General features: G+C 45.1%; 1 protein-coding gene across 1 annotated transcript in view; it reads right to left on the reverse strand.

Annotated features, from left to right (window-relative positions):
- DESI2 (desumoylating isopeptidase 2) overlaps nt 1-17,910 on the reverse strand; it is a 234,368-nt gene extending 216,458 nt beyond the window's left edge. The window contains exon 1 of the mRNA XM_086926841.1: nt 17,566-17,910. Within this exon, the coding sequence (XP_086782967.1) occupies nt 17,566-17,604 (39 nt within the window). The 5' untranslated portion in view covers nt 17,605-17,910. The remainder of the gene's footprint in view (nt 1-17,565) is intronic.
- Between the last annotated feature and the right edge of the window lie 338 nt (nt 17,911-18,248).

The following is an 18,248-nucleotide window of genomic DNA, read 5'->3' on the forward strand; positions in this document are numbered from 1 at the left end:
GTCAACCTTATAGACCAGCTATCCTAGGGGTAGCATGGACACAGCAGTCTTAGGCTAAACTCAAGAGGGCATGTGAAGCCAGCTCTTTTACCATATGAAATCCCTTTAATACCAAATGAAAGGACACCACACAGGATATATATTCAAAATATATATGTATTTATTTCTAAACAAACCCCTGAACTTTTTATGAGCACAGAAGCACAAGCGCAAAACAAGTAACTTAATATAACATACAAAGGTTGCACAAATATGGATAGGCCGGGGTGGCCCTGAGGAAATATAAATTTTATGGTCGAGAAATGTTCCCTAACGTGTACCCCACCGTCTCCATGTACCAGTTTAAAATGCATGTAACTTCCCTCCTGTGCCAGCTATGAAGACGCAAATACATTTGCGTCCAACGTTAACATGTCCTCTTTCAGACCCACCCTGAATGGGTTGAATATTCCGTTTCTAAGTATGCCTTGCCAACGTCTTTTTATGGTGTACTTTACACGTTTTTCAGCTCTGGCAAAGTAGGCCCCGAATTCTGCCATCGAGCCTTTTTCTTGTTTTCTGACTCCGAAAACTTCAGCCTAGGCTGTCTGTGTACCCGTGACCTCTGCCTTACTCCCTGTGCGGCTCATGGCGCTTAGCTCAGCCTGCTGCCTGCCAAGACTGTATTCAACCTTCGAATTATCTGTTCCGCTCCTCGAAAATGCATTCCTGCCTACTAGTTTAAGTAAACATTCCCCCAGCTGCAGAGCAAAGGGCCCGGCCTCACTGTCTCCGTGCAAGTAATTCATAGCCTCTGTTACCATGGAAGGCCCATGCCCCTCGCATCTCATGCAGACACTCAGGCGCTTATACACGCACTCACAGTCAGTATAGAGTAGCCTCTGCCCAAGAGACCTTTCCCTCTAGATAGTATGGTTCCCAAACATCAGATATCAGATATGATAGAAGTACGAGTTGATCTGACATGCCAGACTTCTGTCTCTTTCCGCCAGTGTAAATGTCAAAGTCCCCTGCACCCGTCTGTTTCACGTCAATCATACGTCATGCAGCTGCGCGCGCATCCATGCCTCTGATTTCTGCTGACATTACAAGATTCTGCTTTGTTGCCACCCACTTGTGACACCTACTTGTGACGTTTCTAGCACACACCTCTGTGTTCACGCCCAGTTCACGCCTTCTAATTACGTATTGCTAACACGCGGATGCTGTTATCATGCTGTTATCTTGTTTCTCTCAGCTGTTACGCCTACTGTATTGGTTTCCATAATGCAACTCAAGTATATAAGCTATGTATTGTCAATAAAATATTGCTCTATCCCTTCCTGAACCCCTGTGGTTGCAGGAACATGATATCCAGTTCTAGAACGATTCCTTTTTAAGGAATAAAACCCCTAAGAACTCTAACACCACGGACTCTGCCTCTTTCTTTCCGATTGAGTTATTATTGATTAAGTACTTACCTGCATAGAAATTAAGACGGTAAATTAAATATTTACCACATTATTTTGGCGCCCGAACAGGGACCCCTCCCCCACCCCACGCGCCGGTTGGTGCGTTGCAAGCTCTGTCCCCTGCCATCAGTTAGACGGAAACTACGCGTACTGGCAGGATTTCCTGTATCTCCCTCTGGCCCACGGAGGTGACGAAGACTGCGATCAGCACCCAGACGAGGCGGTGAGGAGTGCGGAGGATCCCGACCAGAGCCTAGCCGAAAGAAGCAAGGTCCGAGGTGTCAAGAGGCCCACCAGTTTTCCGAAGTATCCACGTGTCGAGTCGAGTCCAGTCCGGTCCAGTCCAGTCGAGTTATCCGAGGCCTTCCGATTTCCGTGCTTCCCGGTGAGTACCATTGCTGGGACGTATCAAGACGTACACAAACGCGGTCTGCACTGTTTTAGGCAGTGTATCTGTACTGTTTAGCAGTATATCAGTTTTTTTTCAAGTTTTTGCACTGTTCTTGGCAGTGTATCTGTGCTGTTTAGCAGTACATCCGATATAGGGGGTAGTCATATACGTCTCAAATGTCTTCCATGTGATTAATGTCGTGGTATGAGTGTGACTGTTTTTTTATGTGCAGTATTGTGTTCTTGTGTAACTAGCTGTATTCAGTATTAAGTAGCAAGGATTGAGCATTCAGTATTAAGTAAACAAGATGCCGTTTTTCAACAAGTTAAAGCAGATAGGAACTAGGCAAGGGATACTAGAAGAAGAAATTCCGATCCCCCCTAGGGACACTCCTGGAAATTTTATGTACCACAAGCATGGCATAGACGCCATATTGTATCTAGACTTATGGGCCGATTATACTAAGCACTTAGACGAGAAACACAAATGGCCAGTTACAGGAACATGGGATGCCGTGTGCATCATGAAGGTAGAAGAAGCACTATGGAAAAAGAAAGCCAGACAATCGCAGAAAGACGCCATAGAATTTTGGCGTAAGGAATCACATAAACGTGCTGAAAAAGCACTCCGTAAAGAAGACAGACTTAAAGAATCAGATAAGGCCCAAGAAAACGAATTAGTTACTGAAGGGATCCGAGTGAAATCAGAGCAAATAGACCGTGCACGAAACAATCTCGTAAATGGCATGTATCTAGTGGCCGAGGGTTCGCCTGAGGCCACTTCAGAAATACCGAAAAATCTGCCGCCACCATTAGTTCCGACTAAAGTAAATCATAGAACTACTAAAGACATATTCCTGAATTCCTATCTAGAGGATGTAGCACCCGCTTACACCAATCCACGTGCCCGCGTCCCGCCTACTGACGGTGACGGAGGTGGCAACCCGCCTCCAGACCCTACCCCGCCATTATCGCAATCAGGTTTCCCCGTTCAACAGTCCGCCGTTCCCCCACCTCCACCACTTCCTGCACCTAAGATTGATATACCGAAACCGCTTCTACCTGATCCTACTAAAAGACAAGTTCAAGTACACATACAGACTCCACGGAGAGATAATGTCCAAGCTTTCGCCTCAGGAGGTGCGACCGGGGGTTACCAGACCCCGCCACCAACACACAGATTACAGCTTAGGGATATGCAGAATCCTTTTACGTTCCAATCACCCCGTCTCGACATACTCAAAGAACCGCTTCCAGTTTGCAGATACGATCCAGTACCCGGCAAAGACGATAGGATGTTGATAGCATCACTACGATTGCGACAAGCTACAGATTACCTAATATTATTCTCAGGAATGAAAGAGCGCCTAGATAGAATATATCATTTTGTCCAGACTGGGGAAGACCCTGACAGTATTAAGGAGGCCATGGCACATCAGAAAGTTGACACTCAAGCATATATATTACTTTTTTCATAAATTGTCTAATAAGAGAACGAGACAGGCCTGAGACAGATCAGGATGAAATGGAAGCACTAAGCAAGTGGGGTCAAAATATATCCGAAGGGAAACATGATAAAGGGGGTTGCATAGCCAGTATGTACAAGAGAATAAGAAAAACAGTAATAGAAATACATGAAAGAGAAAAAGAGAAAGCCTCCTCCGAGGAGGAGGAAGAACCTGAAGAGCCAGAAAAAACTACAGATACGATTGCGTATGTAGGTAAGGGAACTTATCTTAGGAAAAGCATCCGTCCAGAAAGCAAGAGAGTTTTTCTCTCTGGTATATCAAAACCGAATTCTCCTGAACATCAGTTCCAAGACACTGATAAAATGCTTCGAGAACGAATGGGGTACCACATACTCAATTCTATGGATGAACAAGAACTAGCCCGGTCAGCAGTATTATGGGCTGACAATCCTAATATATATAATGATGACACAGTAGCACAGACATTTCTGAACCTATCTCCAGGCGAACAGAAATTAGCAGGTGTATACATGATTCAGCACCTCCTCACGTTATACAGAAACCAACATTCTGATCCAGGTCCCTTACACGATATATTAGAAGCACTACTCATGGATAGATGGAGAGGTCTGAGTACCAAGTTAATACAAATAATTCTAGAACAACGACACAGATATAATACCTTTTTAGGTTCACAATATGTTTCCGCTCCGCCCCCAGGAAGAAAAATGTATCATATGGAACGTCTACATGGTATTGAAAGTCAGAACCCTTTACGAGAAGTACATCCAGTTATGGGTACCGATAATAATCTGAAACGTGTGTATGTACACACACCTCTGACCAAGTTAGAATTATTGGAAATGAAAAAGCTAGTACCCTGCCACGATAAAGACCCTGCAGGTTTTCACAGAGAACTTAAAGACATGTTACTGATGGGGGATTACACATATGAAGATATCATGAAAATGTTAAAGGTACTGCTGCCCACGGGCATCTACAAGAAACTCAAGGAAAAAGAATGGGAGGTGGGAGACAAAAAGATTGTATGGGCAGAAATAGAAGACGAGGAGGAAAAACGTACCCCAGGGCTAGGCCTTGGGGAAAAAACTAAAGCATTACCAGGTTTAATAGTACAGGTTCTGCCAAGATTACTGACAACTAGAAAGGAAGACTGGGATGCAATCTCAGCCTGTAAACAGAAACCAGATGAAGATACTAGTGACTTCTATTCAAGATTCGAGAAATGTTTCATTATTAATAGTGGTCTTAAACCAAGTAGCGAGTCGTACCCGCACCTTTTTGTATCAAAGTTAGTAGAAAATTCCCTGATAGCAGTTAAGAATCGCGTATATAAAGTTGAAAGTACATGGCAAGCAAATACGCCATCACAAATGTTACAAATGTTACAATATCATCAGAACAGAATTAGAGAAGAACAGGATCATGAACAGAAACGTATGAAAGACACGAAAATGAAAATGTTAGTGGCCCAGTCGGTTCCAGCCGACGGCCAAAGAAAGGGTACGGCCCAGACAGGAAATGCCGCAGCTCCCGTTAAAGGGACATGCAACTATTGCAAGAAGCCAGGTCACTATGTACATGATTGTCCAGTCCTGCAACATAATATAGCAACAGGTAAAACTAAGGAAAGACCGCATCCACCTAGACAAGACCAGGTTCAGCAACAGACTTCACCGAATTCCCAACCTATGCATGCTCCACATACAGCACAGACCGCAACGGTATCACAGTCACAGTCACAGCCCATAGCCGCAACGCAGCAAGTTTCACGGCAGATGTGCCAGTATGCCCAATCTGATTATCCCGATTATCAGCGATACACATGAAACAGCCTAGAGAGGGAAGTTGGCTTGCCTCTTATTGAGATTCCTGTGGATCAAGAGGGTCCTTATGTACACAGTCAAGTATTGGGAAAAGACAGAAAATTTTTAATTGACACAGGGGCAAGCCGCACAACAATCAGCCATGACGAAGTCCCAGGGGCACCCCTCTCAGGCTCACAGAATGTTTCCCTTGGTTTTTCAGGACAGCCTATTGTAAATGAGGTATCAGAACCAGTTCCCTTGGCTGTGGGTCCATTATCACGTGTTACAGACCTATTGCTTACGAAATCATGTCCAGAAAACTTGTTAGGAATAAAGACATTGAAGGCTCTAGGAGCAGTGATATGTTGTTCTCCAGAAGGAGTTAGACTTTTCTTGCGTGACTTTAAAGGTCACTATGTATTACGAGAATTTGATGCCAGATTGAAAAATGTACCGAAACACCTGTGGGCACAAGGCCCAACCGATGTAGGCTGCATGCACATTACACCATACCGTGTTACACTCAGACCAGGAGTTGTTTTGCCGCGCATCAGACAATACAAGTTACCACCCGATGCTGTAGTGGCTTTACTGGAAATCATTGAAGAGCTTATAGCCCAAGGAGTGGTCGTAGAGACCGACTCCAATATCTGCAATTCCCCTATCATTCCGATTCTTAAACGTACTGATCCCAATGCTCCACCAGTATATCGGCTGGTGATTGATTTACGAGAACTGAATAAATGTATCGTCCCACAGTACCCTGTGGTTCCCGACATCTCTTCCCTATTGACTGCTATTGATCCAGAAGCAACGTTCTTTACTGTAATTGACCTCAAGAACGCCTTCTTCAGTGTGCCTATTGATCCAGAGAGCCAATACCTCTTCGGATTCAGTTTAAATGGACGAAGTTTCAAATTTTCACGCGCACCTCAAGGATTCACAGAAAGCCCCAGCATCTATAGTCAAGCACTGAAAAGACAACTAGATTGTATTCAAATGCCAGTTAACACCGCTTTACTGCAATACGTCGATGATCTACTGATCACCGCACGAAGTGAGCCCGAATGTGAGCAAGCATCACTGACAGTTTTACATTTTCTGGCCGACAAGGGACACAAGGTATCCCCTTCGAAGCTACAATTCTGTGTTCAGCAAGTTGTGTACTTGGGTCACTTGCTGTCCAAAGTGGGGAGACAGCTCACTCCTGATCGCATTCAGTTAATTGTAAATATGCCACAACCCCAGACACAAAAGGAAGTGCGGGCCTTTATAGGCCTCACCTCGTACTGTAGACAATGGATTCCTCAGTATGCATTTCTAGCTAAACCACTCATTCAGTTGACAACACAGGAGGCAGCGACTTCGACTGCCCTTCCTTGGACTCAGGAACATACACAAGCCTTTGAAGAATTAAAGAAAGCTTTATGTCAAGCACCAGTTTTAGCGACACCATGTTACAGCAAACCTTTTACACTTTTTGTTACAGAACGTGATGGTACAGCGTTGTCTGTCCTCACTCAAGATCAAGCAGGTTCACATAAGCCTTGCGCTTATTTTTCAAGTACATTGGATTCAGTAGCCCAGGCACTCCCTGCGTGCTTGAAATCCGTAGCAGCAACAGCACTAGCAATCAGACAGAGCGACTCAATTGTTTTAGGACATCAATTAACAGTACAAGTTCCACATTCTGTAGAGGTTCTTTTAAACAGAACCCAGACTCAACACTTGACTATAGCACGACTGACAGGTTATGAATTAACACTATTCCAGCCACACATAGAAATCAGACGCTGCAGTATTCTGAACCCCGCAACATTGTTACCTTCAATTATGACAGATCCAGCCCCGCATGATTGTATAGAGATCATTAATGCAGTAACAAAGCCCAGACGAGACTTAACCGATGTTCCATTGACAAATCCAGACCTGACACTTTACGTGGATGGTTCATGTATGAGAACAAGTACAGGAGAATTAGTGGCCGCGTATGCCGTGACCACTGAAACCGAAGTAAAAGAAACATACCGTATTGATACACTGTCCGCTCAAGCGGCAGAGCTTATTGCTCTGACCCGAGCCTGTATACTAGCCAAGAACAGAAATGTTAACATATACACTGATTCCCGTTATGCGTTCGGAGTTGTACACGACTTCGGAATGTTATGGCAAGAACGAGGTTTCTTGACCTCTCATGGTGCCAAGATCCAGCACGGTCCCCTCATTCAAGCACTGTTAGAAGCAATACATCTGCCTTCAGGTATATCCGTCATGAAGTGTAAAGCACATACTAAAGTTACTGATTCCGTTTCCCAGGGTAACGACCTGGCAGACCAGACAGCAAAACATACAGCATTGACTCATACTCAGACAACTGACGTGACAAAGACAATAGTACCGACACATTGTATGACAGTTAGGGATCCCGCCCTAGATGTAATCGATATTCAGACACATGCTACTGCAGATGAAATAAAGAAATGGACCGAACTAGGAGGGATTCAGACAGATCAAGGATGGATGACGAAGGGAAAATCTACATGGTTTCTCCCCGACTCTATGGTTCAAGTCATAATCAATACAGCACATAGTCCAGCACATCTAGGAGAGAAAGCAATGTTAGACAGTTTACAGAATCTCTGGTATAACAAACACTTACGAGCAGCAGCAAAACAGAAAGTGCGTACTTGCATGATCTGTTGTCAGTTCAATCCAGGTAAAAGCGTCCCTGTAGAGCAAGGTGGATTTCATCCTCCCGATCACCCTTTTGAAGTCCTCCAGATGGATTATATCCAGATGGACCGTTGTCGAGGATTCAAATATGTCCTCGTAATTGTTTGTGCACTTTCCCGTTGGACCGAAGCATATCCAGTCTCGGATTACACTGCCCCGACCACTGCCAGGCAGCTGGTTCGTGAATTCTTCCCACGGTACGGCTTGCCCCGTGTCGTGTACTCAGATAACGGACAGCCATTCTCATCCGAATTGATGAAGCAGGTTTCCTTGCTGCTAGGATATCAGTGGAAATTCCATTGTGTCCGACATCCCGAAGCCGCAGGCCTTGTAGAGAGGCATAACCAGACATTAAAGACCCGTCTTGCTAAAGTTTGTAAAGAAAAAGGGGTCGACTGGATAGTCGCCCTGCCAGTTGCATTATTCTATATGAGGATGGTCGCCCACTCGCGATCAGGACTATCCCCGTATGAAGTGGTCTTTGGCAGGCCACCGAATATGTGGGGGACGCCCATACCGAAGAAAATTACCGATGTTGATTGTAATATGCTGACAGATTACCTTGCCTCCTTGATGTCTGCACTCCAATCATGTCGTTCACACGTTGCCGCAGCCTTCCCTGACAACACTGATGTAAAGCCGCATGATGTCCGTCCCGGCGATCTGGTCCTGATTAGGAACTTCGACAGGAAAAGTCCGCTGGAGCCCCGCTGGAAAGAGCCGAAGACCGTCCTTCTCACCACGAGGACCGCTATTAAAATCGAAGGCAGAAAGGGGTGGATCCACACAAGTCATGTGAAAAAATACAATGAACTAATGCCAGGAAAAGACTCGTCCACCCCTTCCAAAGACTGTATCGAACCTAGTGACTTTAAAGTTCCGAAACAAGAGACAACTCCCCAAGAGGAGTATAAACTGAAACTCGGATCTAGCAAGTCAGACAGTTTAATTGTTTAAGTCCTCCCCTAGGTGAATCGGTTAAATAGTTTCTGACATGTATCCCCTAGATCGAGATAGAGAGAGAGAGAAACAACTCAAGAAACACGCATATTGTAAATCACTACGTAGTCACTGTATAGTGACATTATTGATTATGTTTTTTCTAAGTCTTCTGATTATTGTTGCAAGTATATTGCTTTCTATATATTATCCTATTTTCAAGCGTGAACAATCTGCTTACAATGTCACTGCTGAACATTCTTTTAGTGAGTTACCGCCCCATGAACTATCTTACAGACTTGCGCTGCGCAACAATACATTCATTAGTATGTTACATCACTCCCATCAGACTAATAATGCTACAAACTGTTGGATATGTGGCCGACTCCCTCCCTACCAGAAATACAAGGGAGTTCTGCCCCTCTTTCCGTATCCGTTTACTCACAATGGCTCCTGTGGAGCATGGTTTAGAATAATTAATTCCGTAGATCCTGATATTGCTGTTTTTAAAGGGAGCTGGGTTTGGGGAAACTTGAACTTAGTTCTGCTTAATGCCTGTTATCCTGACAAGAAGGGACTTCCCATTAGAATAGGAACTGATCTAGAAAATGAAGTATATGGATTAGGTAATTATACCATTAACCTTATGATTCTTACTGTTGAATCCGAAACTGCACCAGTTCTCTCTGCTATGTCAGTATTACCAGTCACTGGTGAATTATGTGTCAGTAAGAAAGGTTCCGTACACTTAGGTCATAGTAAATGTACTACTGTGGTCGAATTCAGTGATCAAGGCAAATCTTCTTTTAGAGCTACCCGTCATTCCTACTTTGTTTGTGGTCATACCGCATACATACGCTTACCTCCAGATTGGGATGGTACCTGTTACATTGCATTCCTTCTGCCACCTGTTTTCCTAGCTCCTCCTGACTATCACAGAAATACAAATCTAGTAAAGAATAGACTCCGAAGAGATCTCCCGATTGTCGACTATACTGAAACGGCATGGGAGCAATACACAGATTTCAATAAAGGTTTCTTTTTCTTCACAGGCCCCGTCCAAAATAGTAAACTAATTCGCAGATTAACTAGAACACTTGAAGCTGTAGTGAATGAAACTGCCTCCGCCCTAGGTAACTTAACAGAGGAGCAGTCCGCCATGCGGGTTGTTGTCCTTCAGAATCGTCTTGTTATTGACGTCATCTTGGCAGACAGAGGCGGAGCTTGTAAGGTCATCGGGTCAAGTTGCTGTATTTTCATTCCAGAAAACGCGCCTACAGTATATCAAGCTATTACACGTCTTCATAAAATTGCAAGTTTGATACATCAGAATCCAGGCACCTGGACTTGGTCCGGTTGGTTCTGGACAACGTTGACCGCTTGGGGATGGAAGATCCTATCCTTCCTGGGCATTGCCCTTGCTATAGTATTCAGTTGCTGCCTGTGCCTACAGTGTGGGCCAGCGATTTGTGGCCTGTGCGTCACTTCGTGCATCGAACATTCCAGTTTTCACTTAAAACGCGAAAAGAAGAAAGAAGAGCAAATGATGTTACAAGAACAGACTGATCGGTTTATGAGAATCGATATATCATGAAGGGTCCGTAGGGAACAAGGAGGGAATGAGGAAATATAAATTTTATGGTCGAGAAATGTTCCCTAACGTGTACCCCACCGTCTCCATGTACCAGTTTAAAATGCATGTAACTTCCCTCCTGTGCCAGCTATGAAGACGCAAATACATTTGCGTCCAACGTTAACATGTCCTCTTTCAGACCCACCCTGAATGGGTTGAATATTCCGTTTCTAAGTATGCCTTGCCAACGTCTTTTTATGGTGTACTTTACACGTTTTTCAGCTCTGGCAAAGTAGGCCCCGAATTCTGCCATCGAGCCTTTTTCTTGTTTTCTGACTCCGAAAACTTCAGCCTAGGCTGTCTGTTTACCCGTGACCTCTGCCTTACTCCCTGTGCGGCTCATGGCGCTTAGCTCAGCCTGCTGCCTGCCAAGACTGTATTCAACCTTCGAATTATCTGTTCCGCTCCTCGAAAATGCATTCCTGCCTACTAGTTTAAGTAAACATTCCCCCAGCTGCAGAGCAAAGGGCCCGGCCTCACTGTCTCCGTGCAAGTAATTCATAGCCTCTGTTACCATGGAAGGCCCATGCCCCTCGCATCTCATGCAGACACTCAGGCGCTTATACACGCACTCACAGTCAGTATAGAGTAGCCTCTGCCCAAGAGACCTTTCCCTCTAGATAGTATGGTTCCCAAACATCAGATATCAGATATGATAGAAGTACGAGTTGATCTGACATGCCAGACTTCTGTCTCTTTCCGCCAGTGTAAATGTCAAAGTCCCCTGCACCCGTCCGTTTCACGTCAATCATACGTCATGCAGCTGCGCGCGCATCCATGCCTCTGATTTCTGCTGACATTACAAGATTCTGCTTTGTTGCCACCCACTTGTGACACCTACTTGTGACGTTTCTAGCACACACCTCTGTGTTCACGCCCAGTTCACGCCTTCTAATTACGTATTGCTAACACGCGGATGCTGTTATCATGCTGTTATCTTGTTTCTCTCAGCTGTTACGCCTACTGTATTGGTTTCCATAATGCAACTCAAGTATATAAGCTATGTATTGTCAATAAAATATTGCTCTATCCCTTCCTGAACCCCTGTGGTTGCAGGAACATGATATCCAGTTCTAGAACGATTCCTTTTTAAGGAATAAAACCCCTAAGAACTCTAACACCACGGACTCTGCCTCTTTCTTTCCGATTGAGTTATTATTGATTAAGTACTTACCTGCATAGAAATTAAGACGGTAAATTAAATATTTACCACAGCCCGCTAAACCATATACTAAAAAAGTGGTATAAGTACCACGTCACGAACAATGGTAAGGCCTAGGGCCTTGGGAATCGCTGGGGCTACACTGATCTAACAATGGTTCGGGAGTAGGAGGCCCACGGGATGTGTGTGCAGTGTCTAAAGGCACACGCATTCACACATAGAAGTCAATGGGTGCGTAAAAGTTAAAAGTTAAAGATTTGGGAGTCTTCCGACTGGACTAGAACTTAACCACTTGAAACTAGGAGTGTAAACCTTTACAGGATCACCGTAGTACTCGCGTTACCTAACCCACAGGAAGCGGGTGCATAGCTCCAAAAGTGTGTTGGGTTTCGTCGTGGAGATCTATGAAGCCTTGGAGAAAAGATGTTGCAGGCGGCCAGAAGAGAAGAGTCCGGTTGGATCCAAGGGTGGATCGAAGATGAAGAGGACCTGAAAGCAGAGGGGACAGAGTCTGGGTCACTAGCCAGTGACCAGGATGGAACCAGGTGATGTTGCGTTGCAATCAGGTGCTGATGGGAAGCTTGTCTCTGCAGCCACGTGGATCAGGAGTCATCGACGACGACCAGGAGTCCGGCACGGACTGTCCCATGAAGGCTCTCGCTGTCGGCGGTGTCGGCTTCAGGATTGGAGTCAACAAGCCTTGGCAAAAGCAACCCACGCAGGATACGAAGTAGGCTTCTTACTCAGACCAGCAAGGTCTGAGGGGCTGCTTCTTTTGAGGGAAGCAAGGGCCAGTCTGGAGCAACCAGACCAGCGGTGGAAATTCAAAGTATTGTCGCCAAGATGGCTACTAGCCAACGGGCAAGTGACCGGGTAGACACGTAGAGCAGGAAAATACGAAAGGGCCCCATGCAGAACTCGTGGAGTGTGCAGGGCTGATCTTTGGTGCAGATGCTGCTCGGGGCTGGGGCTTCTCAATCCCCAATGCACAGCTTCGAGGAGGGCCTCGGGGGGCTGCACAGTTAGCAGATCATAGACTTTTCAAGATGGCCGGTCCCACGTCTCTCATCGCCTTCACGGGTCTCAGCTTTACAGGGACTGTGGATCGGGCTGTTGGATGTCTGGGAATCCGGTTCTTGTCAGGCTCGGGCGGGAGGCGGCGGCAAAGCAAGTCGTCGATCGCTGGATGGTGCCTGCTTGTGCGGGTGGTCACTTCTTGACCACAAGGGAGATTCTTCAGTCGTCTTCTTCCAAAGTAGAGTGATGAAGGTCCAGAGTTTCGTTTCAGTGTTTAAGTCAGGATAATCTAAAGTCTCTAGACTCAGCTCCTACCTATATACCAATCTTAGGGGCTGGATTGCCTGCTAGGTCCCTCCTACAGGTGGGACCAGGGAAGGGGGTGGTTACACCCTTTTCCCTTTGTCCAGTTTCGCGCCAGAGCTGGGGCTGGAGTGCCCCAGCACCGGTTTGAACTGGCCTATGCATGGGACACCTTGTGTGCCCCAGGCAGTGTCTCAATCCTTTCAGCCCTCCCTATCCCAATCCACAAAATCCTGTCTGGGGTGATGCTAGCACCTCCCAAGGCAGGAAACCTATTGTCCAAGCCTCCCATCTACACTAGGAAAAGATGTCCAAAAAAAATTCAAAACATATGGTGGATCATGACAACACTTTGGTTTCAGCTAATCCACTGGAAAAGTAGCTTTAAATTCGTAAATGGGCACTCTGTTTTATCAATTAGGATATTGTACTGTTTATTCTCTCATGTTACCAACTAAGTTATCAATAGACTATGATAGATGAAACACTGCTAGCTCACAATTACATGTTGCATTTTCCATTTGTTTTAAAAGGAAAATAAATAAATAAAATTAAAAAGATGCATTCTGCCTAGAGTAAAATCTTTAGACCAGCACAGTCTGTACATTTCTAGACTAGAGTAACCATCTGAAACATTAGAGGACATGCTAGTTGTTGATACAACTACAGCACTGCACGAGACAGCTTCAGAGCCATCAGTGCAATTGTGCAAAAGTCAGTGTTATGTAGTGCTTTGAAAGTGTGGGTGAGGAGTGTGAATTGTGCTTGTTTGTGAATGGGGAGCCATGTATGGTGTGATCTGAGTGGGAGGCTGAGAGTGATTCTGGATGCAGAGTTTGGAATGGTCTGCAGTCTCCGGCAAGTTGTTTGTTGATCCAGACATAGATAATGTTCCCACAGTCCAGCTTGCTTCCCACAAGGTGTGTGAGACAGTTTTCCGAGTGCTGATTGGGAGCCATTTAAAAATCCTCCTCAGCATTTTCAGGGTATGAAAGTATGAGGCAGTGAAGACAATGACATGGGCGGTCATATTGAGTTTGCTGTTTATGATGATCCAGGTTCTTGGCGTGGGTGTCTGCACTAGCACAGCTGGCCACCAGGTGTAGTCCCACAGGATTGAGCTGTTCCCGAAGTTCACAGTTTCAGTCTCATCAGTGTTCAGCTTTAGACAGTTTGTCTTCATCCAGTAGGAGATTTCAGTTATGCAGGCACTTAATTTGATTCTGTACTGGAAGGCTTGTCCGTGAGGGAGAGAATGAGGTGCTTGTTGTCGGCAGAGGAGAGAATACGGTTATTGTAAGAGTGGATAATGCTGGCTTCAGGGATCATGTATGTGTAGAAGAGGGTCGTACTCAGGGAAAATCACTGTAGAACTCCGCAGATGAGGTCACAGACGTCAGAGGATTGTGGTGCCAGGCTAACTGACTGGGTCGTTAAAGTCAGGAAGAAGCAGATCCATTGAGGTGCGTGTCCTTGGAGTCCGATGTAGTGTATGTGTTGGATGAGAATAGGGTGGGAAACTGTATCAAATGCTACAGAGAAGTCTAGGAAGACGAGGACCGCTGTGTTTCCTCTTGCCAGATTAATGAAGATGTCATCCGTGGCAGTGATGAGGGAAGTCACCATTAAACTTATAGAGGAAAATGCTCTGTCTGGACAGTGGGTCTGGAAACATCCCATCACAACATAACAAGTGGATTAGGGAAGGTAACCTGTGCCTCAACAGTTCAGAGACCAAAGTATTACACTTTGGCAAGATGTACCAAAAGCCAGCTACCCTTCAACTGGCTAATGCCACTGGACAATAAGGCCTGGTGAAGAAAAACCTTAAACTTTACCTCAGCCTTGGCCAGAAATATAGCGACTCTGCCTGACCCACTGCAGTTCAGAATTTCCTGCTACAGGATGCCCTGTGAAAAGAAATCTGGCCCTCCCAACCATCCCCACACAATTTGGGCACACGGGTGAACAGTGTGTGGTGCAGGGTACATGTAAGCAAACCATTTGGAAGAGCTGGGGTAAGCGCTAACTACAGGCAGTAAAGAATGGGGTCTGAAACAGGGGGCTGCTGTTAAGTGACAGCATCTACCCACTGTCCTACATAACTCTTCGCTGCACCAAAAACAATTTCTCACTGCAGGGTGGGCAGTTTGACCAGTAGTTTCCTTATTAAAAATCTTGAGGATTTTGCACAATGCATAGGATGCAAAGATTTTAAAAAGTACTAAGTTGGAAGAATTTGCAATTTTGCAAACACTTAGAGGATAAATTCTTCAACCAACGTTATTAAGAAAAGCCCTAACCTTGCAATCTGCTTTCTTTTATAGTCCATAGATAGGGATACAGTGTCAAACAGCAGGTCACCCAAATGCATATCTTCAGGAGTCACATCCATATTATACATCCATCACATTGCAAACCTAGTTACAGCCTTGGCATGATCCCATTTGGACTGTAATAGCAATAGCACCCTGAAAATGATCCTTCAAACAACTTTAAAGCACACAAAACCAGACCGTATGCCTCGACCTATAAAGGCCTGATGGTAAGAGGACAAAAAGCATGGAAAATATCAGGGAGTGCTATAATACGATGGAAAGACGATCACACACATTCTTTTTCTTGATTTACTATGCTAATGCAGTCAGTGCTTGAACATTAGAGTGGGACACTCTAATGGGGGGGAGCAATCAGGAGTGGCCAGAGAAGGTAGTTGTGAAGCAGTCCCTCATTCAGTTCAATAGAACCACTTGTTTGGAGGGAGCCGGATGCATGCAAATAGCCAACAGATTTAGGTGAGAAATGAAAACTCTACTAGACTAACCAGAGACATAATAGATCAGTCTCTTTCAGCATTGGCTTGAGGCTTTTTCAAAGTAAGCCAATGGTTTGAAGGGGCAGACAGAGTTCACGCCACATACATTTTCAAGCAATAACATTTTTCACAGCTGCACTGCCAAAACCCATACTTAAACACAGATACCTAAAAAACAAGCCAGCCTTCTTCGGACAGGGTTTCTACCACTCTGAACAAGAACCAAATGACAAAGTAAGGAAGAACCTAGCTACTTAACAACGTTGTGACCATATGGCCCCCAAAGAGAAGCCCACCATCCGCACTAGGCGTAAACTGATATAACTGTAACAAAAATATGACTAATCTATTTGTAGAAAAATATGCAGGTTAACCTTTATGTTAAATAAATCATCCCCTTCTATACTTCCTGCCCTCTCCTTAGTGCACTGAAGGAACGGGTAAGCAGCACATTAGCAATCACCATCACTCAGTAACTATGGTTAAAGTAATTTATTCCAAGACATAATAGTAAAAAACAAGGTCCTTAAAAAGGACATTATTTCAGAAACATGGTTGTAGTTAGAAATTGAAAAGTGATACAAAAATAAGTATGAAAACTCAAATATGCAACTCTATGAAGGACTTCAACATGTTATTTTGTTATTGCAACTAGGCAACAAGAGCAAACCCTAGACCATTGTGAACATGGGTACACAATATCTGTTTTACTTCCTTTTATTGTCTCTGTTGTGTTCTTCACTTGGGAGACATTACACCTATTTTGAAACTGTGAGAACGTCATTTCACAAAGAATTGTTATAAAAATTAGTTACAAAAAAATAATTTGAGTGAGGGTCATGTGTGTTGTATACATTAATTACATTTAGTGATTTCACCAATTATCAGAAATGTGGTAAAATGAAACCGATGAGAACCACTAATCCTGTATACAAAAGAGAAACGCTAGCAAACAATCAAATTGGGTACCACAAGTGTAAAACGACTTTATGTGGAAGGAAAATGGCATGTTAGTGCAAAAGCTACACGGGTTACTCATTCACTATTGGCAATTTTCGTTCCTCTGACTCATCTCTTAGTCAGCCTCAGCACCGCCACATAACTGCAGGACTCCTTCCTTCTCCAAACAGGTACTAACTTGAAGGTGTTCAGCTGCCTCAAAACTGCTATCTGACCGCTCACCGGTTCCTGTACACTTTACTCCACACCACCTCTGGCCTACCTTAAAGAGCAATATTTACATATCCAAAACACACGCACCTCGGAGCTAACGCACGCATCTCTGACCCCAAATGCACACACTTACGCCTCTCATACATACCCCCCTTGCTATTACAGAGGTACAGACAAGTCTCGTGACACAATCGCACAAACATCTCTCCTGCAGGTGTCAAATTGATACTATGCATGCGTGCCAATGTGAGCCAATAAATTAAACTTTAATTCTGGGTTCTGTGAGCCTCGAATTGGAACAGTGAGAGGTTACAATTAAAAGTCCAGGCTTGCAGACTAATGCGGAGTAAAAAGGCAAAATATAACTAGAAACGATACACACGATATCGGCTACGTTGGAGCTTCGCCGTACACATCTCCAGTGACCCTCAAAAATTCACACAAACGATGTATGCCCCCACCATACATAGACCATTCATCTCATTAGAAGCAAAGCTGCATATCATATCATTGTTATACACAGAACTCAAATCCCACATGGCCTTGTCACCGTAAAAGTGCTCTTTAAATGCAATTATAATATTTTACCGTGGAGTGGCAGTTTCGTGCTCTCCCTTCAACCCCTCCACCCATCCTACTACCACCACTCACCATGTCGTACACATTGAGAATGACGGGCTGGTTGGCCATGCTCTCCGCCCAGTGCCGTTCAGTTCTCCTCCCCGGGCTCAGCCCTCCGCCAGGTCACAATGGGCGCCGGCGGGGTTAGCTGAGCCCACACTAAGCGCCCAAGATCAGCGCGCACGACCGAAGCTCCACATGGCCACTCACTCCCCGCGGCCTGAGGCTGCGCCGCTACAGGTGGCGTCTTGACGCTAGCCGCCTACTCCGCCCGGCTCCCAGTTCCGCCAGCGAGCTCAGCCAGGTAGGCACCGGCAGCTGATGCTCGACCACAGCTGCTGTTCGGTGCTCGGCTACCTCAGTCTGCTTAGTGAGAAGTTGGGGGAGTGGCCTGTTTACGTAGATAAAGGATCCTATACACAATGGTGAGCCTTAATAGCGGTAGAAAGAGGACTGTGTGCGGGAACAGCTACTATAAAAGAAAGGCAGGACTGGTGCTCACGCCCTGCTGTTCCTCAGTCTGCCCGGTACCTGCTACCGCTAATTAGGTCAGCTGCATGAATGTTAAGTAGCAGGGTCCTGGTTATGAAAGACACTGTCAATCAACTGCAGCTTCGTTTGAGCTTATGACTAATTGCTTGAGCTGAAGTAAATTCTTGACCGAATGGGGCGTGGAGTGTATTCTGCCAGAACAACGCCATTTCTTTGTTGAG

This window comes from Lissotriton vulgaris, chromosome 6 (genome assembly GCF_964263255.1).
Source record: "Lissotriton vulgaris chromosome 6, aLisVul1.2, whole genome shotgun sequence".
Lineage (NCBI taxonomy): Eukaryota > Metazoa > Chordata > Amphibia > Caudata > Salamandridae > Lissotriton > Lissotriton vulgaris.